Source organism: Lissotriton vulgaris, chromosome 5 (genome assembly GCF_964263255.1).
Source record: "Lissotriton vulgaris chromosome 5, aLisVul1.2, whole genome shotgun sequence".
Taxonomy (NCBI): domain Eukaryota; kingdom Metazoa; phylum Chordata; class Amphibia; order Caudata; family Salamandridae; genus Lissotriton; species Lissotriton vulgaris.
In genome coordinates, this window is record NC_141693.1 from 843,803,505 (window position 1) to 843,817,790 (window position 14,286).

Here is a 14,286-nt window from a genome sequence, read left to right on the forward strand (position 1 = left end):
TCAGCACCCAGATCCGCAACAGCTCAACCTGGCGATCTGGCTCCTGAAGTCCTAGAGTTTGGCTACCTCAATCTTCCCCCCCGATTGCATGGACATCATTCGGGAGGCAAGGAAGCCCACTACTCGAGCTTGTTACTCGGCCAAATGGAAGCGGTTTGTCATATACTGTGCAAACCATGATATTGACCCACTGGACGCTTCCATTGAAAACATTATTTGCTACGTGTTCCACCTGTACCAATGCAATTTGGCGTACTCTTCCATCCGCATTCATTTGTCTGCGATGGCAGCATACCTTCAGAATAGGCAACACCTATCACTTTTTAAGGTCCCTGCTATCAAGGCTTTTCTAGAAGGACTCAAGAGTCATTCCACCACGGACACCACCAGCTCCGGAATGGAACCTCAATGTTGTTCTTACAAGGCTGATGGGTCCTCCCTTTGAGCCACTGCACTCTTGTGAGCTTCAGTTTCTAACTTGGAAGGTTGCTTTCTTAGTAGCAATTACATCGCTACGGAGGGTTAGCGAGTTGCAGGCGCTCACCATCCAAGAACCTTTCTTCCAAGTACACGCTAACAGGGTGGTGCTCCGCACTAACCCTAAATTCTTACCCAAGGTTGTATCTCAATTCCACATAAACCAGACAATTGAGTTACCAGTGTTTTTTCAAAACCCAGAGTCACTGGCGGAGCGGATGCTCCACACCCTTGATGTTAAAAGAGCCTTGATGTACTACGTTGACAGGACTAAAGATTTTCGTAAGACCAAGGAACTCTTTGTTGCATTTGCCTCACACCACAAGGGAAACGCTATCTCCAAAGCTGGGATCGCTAGGTGGATCGTGAAATGCATTCAGATCTGTTACGCTAAAGCTAAACGCACTCTCACAATTCCACCAAGAGCCCACTCCACCAGAAAGATGGGGGCCTCTATGGCTTTCCTAGGTAACATTCCCTTAGAAGATATTTGTAGAGCAGCCACATGGTCTACCACACATACTTTCACTAAACATTACTGTGTAGACGTGCACTCTAAACAGCAGGCTGCTGTTGGTCAGGCTGTTCTCAAGACACTTTTTCAAACTGCTGCAGCTGGCACGGGCGGCCGCCGCTAATGGAGGGACTGCTATGTATTCTATGCACAGATATGAATTCAGCTGCCCACATGCCTCGAACTGCAAATGCTACTTACCAGTATGCATCTGTTCTTGGCATGTAGGGCTGCTGACATTCATATCGCCCGCCCTCCTCCCTGGCGCCTGTAGCAGCTGCAGTATTCCTTTACATATTTTTTTCATGCTCTTAGCATGGGCATCACTCACATACTTCACTCCATCTCTGCCAATGGCTAAAAACAATCTGGGGATGGAGGCGATGCCCATGCGCACTGTAGTCCAGGGGAGGAGCCACCTATCTCGTGATACTTCGAAGACTCTTCCAGGACAACAATGTGCAATCATCCGGACACAACACTAGGCGGCGATCTATGCACGGATATGAATGTCAGCAGCCCTACATGCCAAGAACAGATGCATACTGGTAAGTAGCATTTGCATTGCCAACTATCATAGGTAGGTTACTTATCGCTTTTATTTTGATTAAATCATTACTGATTTAAGGAAAGCATTTAAAGAAATAGTTTTCTTTTTGCATTTATGCATTCATTGACCATTTCGAATCAACCTGGGATTATTGTTATAGTACCAGACCATCTACATTTTAACAGTGCTTTGTTTTATTGCAGGTGCTTGTTCTTACTCCAACAAGGGAGCTAGCCATTCAGGTGTCTAGAGACTTTAAAGACATTACTAAAAAACTCACAGTTGATTGTTTCTATGGTGGCACAGCATATCGTGCACAATGTAAGTACTCTGTTTTCCGTTGGGCTGTTTCTATTACTTATTTAATTACACCAAAAATTATATGAATAAACGTTGATTACTGCTACATGATATTAGTTTCTCCCCCAACTGGTAAATAAATATACAGCACAAAGCAAAATAACATTTTGCTGTAAGATGGCGATGTAGAAGGGAATCGCTGGCACACCCCTCTTTAGTAAAAAAGTGTGTGTTTATTAATTAGCCGGTGTTAGAAGTGTTTTGGTGTCTTGCTTTGTGAAATGGATGGCGTTCTTATTGTACTGTACTGTTCTGAGCTGTGCTCACGTGTGAAGTCGAGGGAAACTGGTTCAATATTGATCCCAAGACAAACAACTAAGACGTATGAGAGTAAATTCAATAAAGTATCTTGAGCTGAATGAGTCAAAAGCTGGATTATAGGCCAACTCCTTAGGATGCATACTATTTCCATGACACTCACAGTCCCTCAGGGAGTCAGTCAAGTTTAACAGTGTACAGTAACTTCTAGAGACACCACACAGTTGCTCCATCACAATGTACAGTGTACCTCCAAGTGCAGGTATGATGGGAAAGACGTGTAAATAGAAAAAAAATCTGCATTCAGAATACTCAAATAATCTGTAGCTCAGGAGACCATTACAGTAAAGGGTACCCACCACCTCACGTTTTGATAGTCCAGTTTTCTGCTTCCTACCTTACCAAGCTCCGCACCCATCCGCTCTGCTTATACTTGTGAAACTATTTCACCCCTCTCCTTGCCGTATTTGCTAACCCAGTTACGCTATCAGTTGCACATGGCAATGATGCGACGCCATGTGCTCCATCTAGGAAATGTAGCTACGTGACAGAGTATTGTCTGCAATGTGGCGTCTGCATCATGTAATAAAAGACTGATATTCATTACGGGTTATCTATAGAAGGTTTACTCGTTGATACTCCAGTACAGTAATTCAATCAGTTTGACATCTTGTAATGGGAACGATTTGGTCTTGGCCTAATTTATAATAATCATGGAGTATCCTTCAAAAACCCGGATGATGACGAGTGATGTGGAAATTATAAACTATGGGTTGGCAATGAACAATAGGGCGTCGGCAGCGCATAGACATTCTGCCTTCAACTTTCCCACCAATGGAAACCACAGGAGGATGCAAAACCCATCTTCCAAAGAAACCCAAACAAAAAACTTTGTTTATTATAGCCTGACACCTTTTTTGTGTCCAAGCATTAGATTACCACATGGTCCTGTAGGTTCTCTAACTGAACAGTACAATTATAGAACGAGTTGAGGAGCTGCAGATAACTGTTTGTTAGAGTCTGGGATTCTTTTTCCTGTGTGGTAATTTCCTGTGTGGTAAATCCCCCAACTGGAACTCTGGGGGCATGGCTGCTGCAGGGCCGGGAAGCCAAGAGGGGAGCCCTTACCTATAACTCTGCAGGTGCACCTTTTGCGTTGAAGCCAGGGGCCTGAGAGATTTTATGCCACCGAAGCCTGGCTGAAGTCCCGTTGACGCCCTAGTGCCCTCATCTGGTCTTTCTCTGTATGAAGAAAGGCCCTTGTTGCAGGATCAGTCCCCTTCTTGCTAGATTGTGCTGGTGTACTGATGCTAAACACGGGAGTGCTCACATCCAGCGCCCAGTTACGTGCGCTGACCCCTAAATTATAGGTGCAGTTGGCCAATAACTGATTGGCATAGCTAACTTACCATTGGTTCCTGACATATGGTACTCTGTTCACCCAGGAACTGTATGGTAAATGTCACCTGTGTACTGCAGTTCTTATTGTGTCACCACTTAGTGACAAGTGAAAACATGATTCTAGGCCTTCCAATGCGACCTAGCTGCAGCTTTTAAATTGCAAATTCGACGGGGGCAAAATAAACCCTTTGACGGCCCTAAGTCTTCCTTTTCAATAATATTAATTACTCTTAAGGTAGGTGGTACATACCCATTAGGCAGGTTGCATGGCATTTAAAAAGTATGAAGTGTATTCTTAGTGCGTTTCACATGTCCAGACAGTGCACAATCTAAATGGTATTTCACTGTGGCAGGCCTGGCCTTCTTTAGAAAAGCACTGGGTTACATTATAACACTTTATAACTTCAGTTTGGTAACCTCTAAAGCAAACACAAGGGGATGATGGACGGAGCGCTGAAACTTTTCAGACACTCAGCCCCAGTCACAGATCTGTGTTGAATCCATCATCGCCACCTCAGTTCAGACCCAGCTATATGCAAATCATTCTTGACCCTGTGCCTCATGGGAACAGTTCAGCCCGAACTGCCAAGACAGGTCTTACCTGAACTGGAAACAAGCATCCTGAGACCGGTTTCGGGGTAACACCCCTCATCAGCCAGGCCAGCTTGAATCCAGTGGCGAAATGAGCAAGGGACCCACGTCTGGGCGTACCCTGCCAACTCAGGGCGAACAAAGAAAACATAAGGGGATGATGGACGGAGCTAAGACCATGGCTCAAGTACTCCAGTTCACAGTAATTTAAAATCCAAACTGGCTGTGAAGTAGGATTTGAAATCACTGTTTTGAAAATGTCACTTTTTGTTGTAACAAACTTTCTAAGAGCCGTCTTAAGATCAAGAAATTCTAGACGTGACTGATGGATATAAGGACTCCAATCCTAAGACATCACTTGAAAGCAGTATATCGCCTATCTTTTTTTTTACTGGGGGGTATTGCTGTCTGCTTGCTCTCAGACCCCATTTTTAAAATTATTTCATTAACTTGATTGTGTGTGTGTGTTATATATATATATATATATAACACACACACACACACATACTTGATTGCATATTATACCTTGTTCTTGGGGGTCTTCGAAATTAGCATATTTTGGTTTTGCGTAATTATGCTAAAGTTCAGATAAATTGGGTGTACTTATGCAAAATGCAAATCCTTCTTTCAGTGCAAAATGTGTTTCCACATCCATTTTTTGACAAATTTTGCTGTAAAAAAAAAATTCATGAATAAACACAAGTTGCATGAGCAACAGTCACTGTCCTGGCCATTTGCCTTATTCCTGGATGCCGCAGTAACATTTTTCAGCAAACGTCACGTAATAATGCAAAATTCCCAAAATTACCCTAATTACTCTGGCATCATCTACATTTTGTCCGGGCCCACTTTTGCCCCCTCCTTGCAGCTTCCCCCTTTCCCTCTGTCTGAGCTAATCTTTATCGTAATGAGAACTGCAAAATGAACTTTTTAAGGAAAAAGAACACAAAATATTCATACTGTTCCAGTTTCAATGCAGATTTTTTGGTATTGGGCTTTCAATATTTTTTCTGTATTTATCCCAGTTGATAGCATTCGAAATGGCATTGACATATTGGTTGGTACACCGGGCCGCATCAAAGACCAGTTACAGAACCACAACCTTAATCTTTCCCAACTAAAGCATGTTGTTCTTGATGAAGTTGACCAGATGTTGGACATGGGCTTCGCTGAACAAGTTGAAGAGATTTTAAGTGTGGCATACAAAAAAGGTAAATTTAGTAGAGCGTCAATTGTTTTGTGTATCATACATTTTATATTGAATGAAGAATACGACTTAATGGTACACCATATAACCTAAAGCTGCCATCTGTTTTTAACGTTTTAATGCTATTGTTTGTCCAAGAAAGCCTTTTTTTTTTTTGTTCTCACTGAAATGTAATTCTTTTTTCTCAAACTTGTTTTTAATTAACTAAAAGTATTAATGATTAGCAGTAGTCACCATTCAACCAAGACAAACGTGGTTGCTTAATCCTTAATCTCCTATGGAATTATAATCTGCTTCGGACTGCGCCGGCGCCGAGGGATCCCCTTGGGAATGATTCATGCTCCTAACAAATATAAAATCAAATCAAAAAATATCACTGATTCTCTGAAAGAGCTATCTGCACTAGTGAGGCCCTTTGGAGGCATGCTTAGATGCGGCTTTCCAGATTTTTAGGAGATGTCTAGCCTAACCTTACTGACATGCTATTTGATGGTCCTGTTGTAGAAAGCTGGCTCTGTATATACTATACCAAAGTAAGGTATAGTGTGCACAGAGTCCAATGGATACCCAAAGGTACAGCAGAGTCTATAGTAGATAATACCTCTCACACTTTTGTGGTAGTGTGGTTAAGCAGTCAGGCTTATCAGAGGGTAGTGCTAAGCATTTGTTTTACACACTCAGACAAATTATGTCACACAGACTGAATTTACATCAATTGTTTGTAGATTTACTTAGTAGCTGGTAAGTTATACTTTTCATGCAATGCTACTTTTCAAAATACTGGGAGCACTGGTTTTGTAGGAACAGTTTATTTTTGCAGTTGATGAAACTGTTTGCATACTGTTCAAAAACACTTGGAATTACTTTCATATTACTTTTAGAATACTTTTCTAGTTTGGCATGAAACAGACTGCAAACACAGTTTAAGCAACACAGGACATCAGTAAATAGGGTTTCTCTTTGAAATGCACTAAGTTACTTTTGTTGCAGTACAAAAACAGTTCAACACTTTTTATCAGAAAAAACCCACCAAACAATCCTATGGAGAAAACCGAAATGTTGGGTTTGCTTGCAAGTAAACTGTTTTAGATAAGGAGTTTTAGGGGTAGAACCAAGGTTCCGCAAGGTTCAGGTTGGCACTCATGGGGCACCACCAGTGGCAATAATGCGGCGTGGTGTAGAGTGCATGGTGCTAGTGTTGGCCTATGGGGCTGGGGGCACCTCGTTTGGAGGCTGCTCACAGCTCGCCACTTGGGAGTCAAGCTCCTGAGGTTAAAGTCAGAGCAAAGGGGGCAGGGGCAGCTGGGAGCAAAGTGCCTAGGAGGTCACAGGAGCCCAATGCATCCTATAGAAGTTCCTGGTTTTGGATTTTGGTGCAGGCTGGGTCCAGAAAGTCTTTCTGGAGGAACCAACAGCTGGGCAGGTACGTAGATATGTCCCTAGACGTCCGGACACTTCGGGATGGGGTCACCAGATTTCTGGTTCGGAGACTGAATGGGTGCCTTTTGACGTCTGGAATCTGCTTACCGCTCTTACCGCTCTGGCCGCTTGGGATTGGGGTCGTCGTGAAGTCTGCAGGCATCTAAACCGAACCTTGGAGGTGACACAAAACAATATTTTAGAAGTCAGAACCGCTGGGGGACCACTTCAGGATGGATGAACCCTAGGGACACCAGTCGTGGACGAGGGGTGCAGCGGTAAGTCCTGTAGCAGGGTTTCTTGGTTCCACAGGGGCTGGATCTTCTTTTGTCGGCAGGGCCACTGTCCTCTGGAGTCTCAAGTCTTTGTTGAAGTAGGGGATCAGTCCTCACCAAGTCTGGAAGTTGCTGATCCTTTTTGGAGCAGTCGTTTTCTTTGGAGCTGCAGGCAAGCCTGTATGGCTGGGGCCAAGTCAGTTGGGTCTGGAGTCTGCACTGCTGCGATGTCTTGGGGATACCAATGTTCTTAGTTCATGGCGAACTGCCTTCTTGGTTCAGGGCTGCCCCCTAAGTATTGTATTTAGGGGGCATTGTAGGGGTCTCGATCAGTAGCCAGTGCACTACTTACCTTAGGGTGACTACACCCTTGGTGTGCTCACCCGATGTGGGTGAGTGGGCACAATTGCTAACCCTGAATGGAGGGTGCCTGTCCTCTGCAAGAAGGCGGGCACTGAATAGTGGGCTTCATCTCTTCTCCCCCACCTGAGGGGTTAGGGTTGCAGAGGCGGGAACACCTGAGCTGAACTAATTTTTTCCACCGGTCTTCCCGCCGAAAAGTGGGTGAGACAGGAAGAGTTCCTGCTCCTGATAGCAGGAGAGGCTGGGGGTCACTTTGCAAAGGCCGTAATGCCTTGGAAGCTCTCCTGTCACAAATGGTTCTTCCTGACCTGGGGAATACCTCTGCCCAGGAAAGGCTTTGTTTCTGGTCCCTGGGAGCGAAGACTCCCATCCCAGGGGTCCAGAAACTTGTCTCATGATGGCAGACTGGTGGTCACCAGTCAGAAATGCACCAGAGGCTGGTGTGATTCAGAGGTCCCCTCTAGAAGGGACCCATGAATGTAGGGAATAATAAAGCTGACACTGGAATCCTAACAATAGGGTGCGAAACTTACAATGACCAATTTTCAGACCATATACTTAGTATGGCTTTAGTGGGCACTTCTATTATCCAAGAATAGTCTTAGGCATTATAGGGCCTGCTGATAGGTCCTCACATGAGATAGTGCATCCTGCTTTAAGGGTGATTTACCTAGGCGTCATGCAGTGCTGGGCAGGCATGGCACACAGGGATGTGTGCATGTCGACGCTTCACTTTTAGATGCACCAAAACCTCCAGGTTGCCATGGCTGTGGTGCATGTTTGTGGTGAAAGGTCTCTGAGGGTAGCATAATACATGCTGTAGCCCTGAGAGGCCTTTCTCTGGCTACCGTGCCCTTGGTACCATAGGTAACCTTTACAAGGGACTCACAGGTAGGCCAGAGTGGTGCAGAGTGTGGAAACCATGGTACAGGTTAAGGAAAGAATATAGATCCTGGGTACCTGATTAGGAGGGACTCTGGGAACACTCCGTCAAAGTGCATCAGAAATCTTGCAAAAAGTGTGGGAGGGGGGTTACTGCAACAGAAACCGACTTTACTACACCTATCTATATCCCATTAGGGCAAAGCACACTCTGCTCTAGAGCACTTCGAAGACAGGGTGGCCACAGTACATACTCACGTGTCTCTACTCCCAGCTGCATCAACAATTTTACCCCCTCCGGGGCTATGTTAGGAGCTTCCAATATAGTCAACAGTCTCACCTGCCGCACCAATCAATCCAGCCCTTTTGTGGCGATGGCCGCAGTGTCAACAGGAGAGTGCCAAACTGACAGTGCCCAGCCCAGTCTTCCACCTCTCCTGTTACAACACCCCAGACCTCTTTAGCATGCCATTGCTGGCACATTCAATGAAGAGGGTGGATCTGCACACCTAAGTTCAAATAAAATGTGTCCAATAAATCTACGCTTTTTTGTAGGTTTAGTGTGCTCTCTAGTGGTAAGGGTGCGTGCCCTGCTCCCTAATCAGTACCAACTGTATAAATATGAGCCCAAGGAAAACCCTGAGCTACTAGAGGCACAGCGGGTGGGCCGTAGGCCTTTTTAAATGTAAACACAAGTAAATCGTATCAGTTTACTACTTGAGTAGTTATATCTATTCTCATTACTTTGCATATTTATGAAAAAATGAACATGAAACATATTAGTGCATTCTATGCACTCGAGTAATATTCAAACAAGGGTTTCTGTATTAGCTGAAAATGTTCAATAACCATATGATCAGTTTTCATGTTATGACCACTTGAAATGTACGCATAAAAAAATATCACAAAACAATCCTAGTTAATGTCCAAAATCCCAATGCATTTCGGGTTCAGATTGAACCCTTTGTCAGGGGATGTATACAGTGAAAATGAATAAAGTACAATCTTGAAGTGGCAGCGTCCTGTGATGAACTCTTATCAGGATCTACAAAACAGCAGCAAAGAAATCTGTATACAGCTCTATCGTAGATTACATGTTACAAGAACAATAGGGGAAATGGCTCGGGAGTGCAACTGAAAGAAAACCCTCATGTGCTAGGAAATAGGCTCAGTGCGAAGGGCACACCAGCCCCTGTGCCAAAGAAACGTGCGAGTCACTGCAACATGCAAATGTGAAAAAAGTCTAAAAGGAATGGTGCTGATCCCACGAGGTCGGAGGGTGATTGTGGTAAGAGTGAAACCCCCGTGTAAGATAACATGTGCCAAATACGAGAAAAACAAAGCATACTGACTGAAGAAATCAACTTACTGGCAAGGTAGCGCGCAAGTAGCGCGGGTCTCAAAATGTCACTGTGCGCTGTCTAGAGATCTAACTGTACGTATCCAGAGCCCTATTTAAGACAAATGAAGGGGAATATGTAAGTGGAAAAGACTAGTCTAAAAGGGCGCTCAACCACGGTAACAAAAAGACCAGCTTACCGATGACCAAACGTGGAAGCAAGACTATTAGGTGAGCCCGGTACCGGATACCTAAAAATGAATACAGGCTTCCTAAGAATCCACAGAATCGGAGGCGACAACATTTAAACAATAAAAAATCGGACGCAAAGTCCGTAAACGTACCTCAAGTTTCGAACGCCAGCCAAACTAACTCGAATGCCAGACGCGAGTCCGCCCATCGGATCACGGGGTGCGGAACTCGCCTAAGATATGTAGAAAGAGTAACAAAAATAAAAAAACTGACTATTTTTGAACGCAGAAAGCTCACCCGAGAGCGGGAAAAAGCAAAAGGTAAGAGGGATTTAACTCTATGTGACGCAATCAAGGTGGCCTAAAAAATAGAGGAGGTACCCAAAATAGTAAAGAAAATAAGGTGAAAAATCGATAGTCATGCTACTAGCGTGGAACGTCATGCAGAAGGTGAAATACAGGAGTATAATTAAAAAGTAAAATAGATAAATCACAGTTATTCAGATACACAAATGACAGAACTAAATATTATGTGAATAAGAGAGAACCTGACCGTGCGTCAATGAAGGACAAGAGGAAATAAAACAGTGTGAAGGAAATCCCAGCATACTCCCATACAGTCTCTGTTAGGAAGCTATGCATTTATAAAAAACAGAGTAATTCGTAATGGTCATGAAGACCCCCTGGAATGACTGTTCCTTAAGTCTTAATCCAATGAGTTTCCCTCCTAGCTAGGAGAGTGTTAAAATCCTTTCCTGATATTGGTCTGATACATTCTAGAACAGTATATCTTAATTGGGGAATTGTGTGTTTCGCATCTACCCAGTGTCTAGCTAATGAGGAGTTGGTGTTCTAATTCCTGATGCGGCTTTTATGCACCACTATTTGTGTCTTGATCTTTCTGCTAGTTCTACCCACGTAAACAAGCCAGCATGGGCATTTTAATTGCATACACTACTCCTTCAGTGGTGCAATCTGCATTGTGTCTAACTTTTATACTCTGACCTGTATATGGATGCATGAACTGATTACCGGTAATGACATTGCCACATTGGCCACAGTTGTAACATTTCATCATGCCCTTCTCCCTGGGTTTGATAGTGGTCTTGGATGGTTTCAGAAATTCACGTACATTTTTGGCCCTTGTGTGTGCAAACAGTGGGATACCGTGAAACACTTGTGCAAAGTTTTTTTATGCGTACATTTCAAGTGGTCATAACATGTAAACTGATCATGTTGTTATTGAACATTTTCAGCTAATACAGAAACCCTTGTTTGAATATTACTCGCGTGCATAGAATGCACTAATGTTTCATGTTCATTTTTTCATAAATATGCAAAGTAATGAGAATAAATATAACTGCTCAAGTAGTAAACTGATACGATTTACTTGTGTTCACATTTAAAAAGGCCTACGGCCCACCCGCTGTGCCTCTAGTAGCTCAGGGTTTTCCTTGGGCTCATATATTGCTGGCACATTGCCACTGTATCAGAGGTAAGATCTGACATATTCTGCAGGAGGGACATTTTTAGGCCTCGCCTAGCGACTCAGCGCATTCGCTGCTCTCTTGGCGAGACTATTGTGGATTTTTGTTCGGAAGGGGGACAGGAGATTTGCACGCGCCCGGACAGACTAGGTGTACGTGTATGGTTTGCACAACGAGCGCATGGCGCGCCTTCACTTTCCTATGCCCTGCAGCCCTCTCAGGAACACTCAGAGCGAGAGCAGCTTCCAGGGGCAGACCGCAATGCACGCCTGGCCTGCCTTGCAGGTTTTGGATGTCCGAGCCGGCACCATCTGTTGTTGCTCTGTGCGCTCTGCTGCTACTTGCCTGCCTGAACTGCTATGGCTGCACTCCAGGTCATTCAGTGTGGCTTTGTCATGTTTGTCGTTGTAGATATGGTGGTCCTAGACATAGAATTCCACGCACAATTATTGCAAAAATATTTCGCTCAGTTATTTTTCATATGTGAAATTAATTCCTAAGGTGAAAAAACATAATAGCCCGAATCGGAATTAATTTCACATATGAAAAATAACTGAGCGAAATATTTTTGCAATAATTGTGCGTGGAATTCTATGTCTAGGACCACCATATCTGCAACACTTGATACCCAGGTCCTAGGACTCTTTTCGGGTTACCCCATATATAATAACGTTGTCATGTTTGTCAGCATCTGATTTTGATTCAGATTTGTAAAGCGCGTAGCTACCCAAAGGCGTCCCAGCGCTGATACTCGGCCTACTAAAATGCCGCAGGATGTCTACAGGATAGGTATTTGCTGGCGGGAGCTCCACGAGGAGCAATCTATGTGACTATCTTGCTTGGCCACGCCCTGAGTTGTAATTCTGGCATAAGTAAGAGGCCCTAATGCAGTCCATGGACTTTGCTCCATTGTTCCCCCAAATCTTGATGATCTTTCTAGTGCAACCATGACTGGAGTACGCCACCCTGTCTATGAACATGCACCAGCTTATATTGATACACAAGGAAACCAAGTAGAAAACTGTTTACTGCCCCACAACCTAACAATGTTGCGTCTTGTGTCCATCAGTTTGAGACCACTGAAGAGTTTTGAATGTTTTGACGAGACCTGCTCTCCAGAAATAAAGCATTTGCAATGCAACCGGTCTCGCATTTAGGAGAGTTTAAGCTATTGGCATTGTAAATGACAATGCTTTTTATTTTTGTTTGCGTTTTTAAAACATAAATAAAAGCATTGTTATGTACAATGCCAATAGCTTAAACTCGCGTAAATGCACAATCTATTGCATTGCAAATGCTTGTTTCCTCTTGCAGCAGGAAGGTAAGGCTCTTTTGGCCTAAGGAGCCATATAACGGGTCCTGGCACCAGAAGTTAGTTTTGGTTGTTATTTCCATGAATTCCTTGTTGCAAAAAAAGAACCAGGGCCTCGGTCCTGTTTTCGAATGTCTTGCCCAGGTCTTGTCTGCCCTAGACCCTGGAAGATAGTTGGTAATGCTGGACCTGCAGGACGCTAATTTCCACATTGCTGTCCTGCAGGCCCACAGGCATTCTTGTAGGCCACAAGCATTTTTAATTTGCTGTAGTCTTTTTCAACCCCACCCCATCCCCCCGACTGACTGCTGGAGGTGGCTTCGTCACAGTGGACACAGTGCATTTATGTATCTAATCTCCCCCCCTCCCCGGACCAGCGAGTCCAGAATATTTAGGCTCTGATCCCAAGGTTTCAGCCTCTGGCCCAGATCTCAGTGAGGATGGCTGTGAGGGTGTTGGGACTGATGGCCTGCACATGCTACTATGCAAGCATGACAAATGGCATATGCTGGCTCTGCAGTGGGATCAGAAGTCGCAATGGGGAAAACACCAGGAGGATCTTTTGGATCAAGTCTGGATTTTACAGGTGACTGCAAAAGATCTGCAGTGGTGGTTGCAGGACTGTGATTGGGTTTTCAGCAGGACCCCTCTACTTTATTTATTTATTTAATGCGATTTTCTATAGCGCGAACATTACTTGAAGGTGTCGGAGCGCTTTACATAAGAACCAGTTGCGATACATAAGGATTTAGGATTACATGAGTTACATATAAGATACAAACAGAAAATAAATTGCAAATGTACAAGTTGTAAAGACACAAGGAAGAGATACAAACAGGAAAAAAATACAAATGTACAAGCTGTAGCGTCACTCAAGGAAGAGATACAAACGGATAAACTCTAAGAGTCACATAGGAATGGTAGAGAGTCTAAAGGTCTACTACATATACTAGTGGTTCGAGTTATATCTATATACATATATATACAAATGGTAGATTTTCTCAGGATTCCATTTTACCAGCGATTCAGCTTGGACAAGTATATATCCCATATTTACAGAGTGAAAAGAGAAATAAAAATAAAAAATAAAATAAAAATAAAAAGGGGTAGAGAGCGGTATGTGGGGGGAGAACAGTTGGAGGCTGAGATTGGTTAGAGGAGAGAGGGGGACTTGAGGGGGAGAAAGAGATAAGGCAGTCCAGCGTAAGTGAAATGTCTGAAGGTCAGCAGGATGGCTGTGACCCAGAAGTCACAGTGGTGAACAATGCCTCACTTCTGGATTAGGGTGGCATGTTGGCGAGGTGAAGATCAGAGGCATTTGGTGTCCACTGGAGGCCCATCTCCATATCCGATTTCTGGAGCGTAGAGCCTTCCACTTGGTGTTGAAAGCTTTCCTACCCTCCATCAAAGTGAATCTAATGCAAGTGCTCACCAACACCACCACCACTATGTGGTACTGCAGCAAGGTGGGCGGGTGGGGTCGTGCATCATATGCCAGGAGGTTCTGCATCTCATATTTGGCTAGACCCTAAAATAATTTTTCTGGTGGCTTTCCACTTGGAGGTTTCTTAAAATGCCAGAGTGGACAAACTTAGTGGTCAACACTTTTGTGTATCACATGGTAGTTATGCCCAGAGGCGGTGCAGGGTCTGTTCCGCGA

General features: G+C 44.1%; 1 protein-coding gene across 3 annotated transcripts in view; it reads left to right on the forward strand.

The window, feature by feature from the left end:
• The window catches only part of LOC147711676 (nucleolar RNA helicase 2-like), a 490,700-nt gene that overhangs the window by 106,082 nt on the left and 370,332 nt on the right, over positions 1–14,286 (forward strand). For all 3 annotated transcript variants that reach the window (XM_086922391.1, XM_086922393.1, XM_086922392.1), the window contains exons 6-7: positions 1,745–1,862; positions 5,177–5,362. In XM_086922391.1, coding sequence (XP_086778517.1) covers positions 1,745–1,862; positions 5,177–5,362 — 304 coding nt within the window. The remainder of the gene's footprint in view (positions 1–1,744; positions 1,863–5,176; positions 5,363–14,286) is intronic.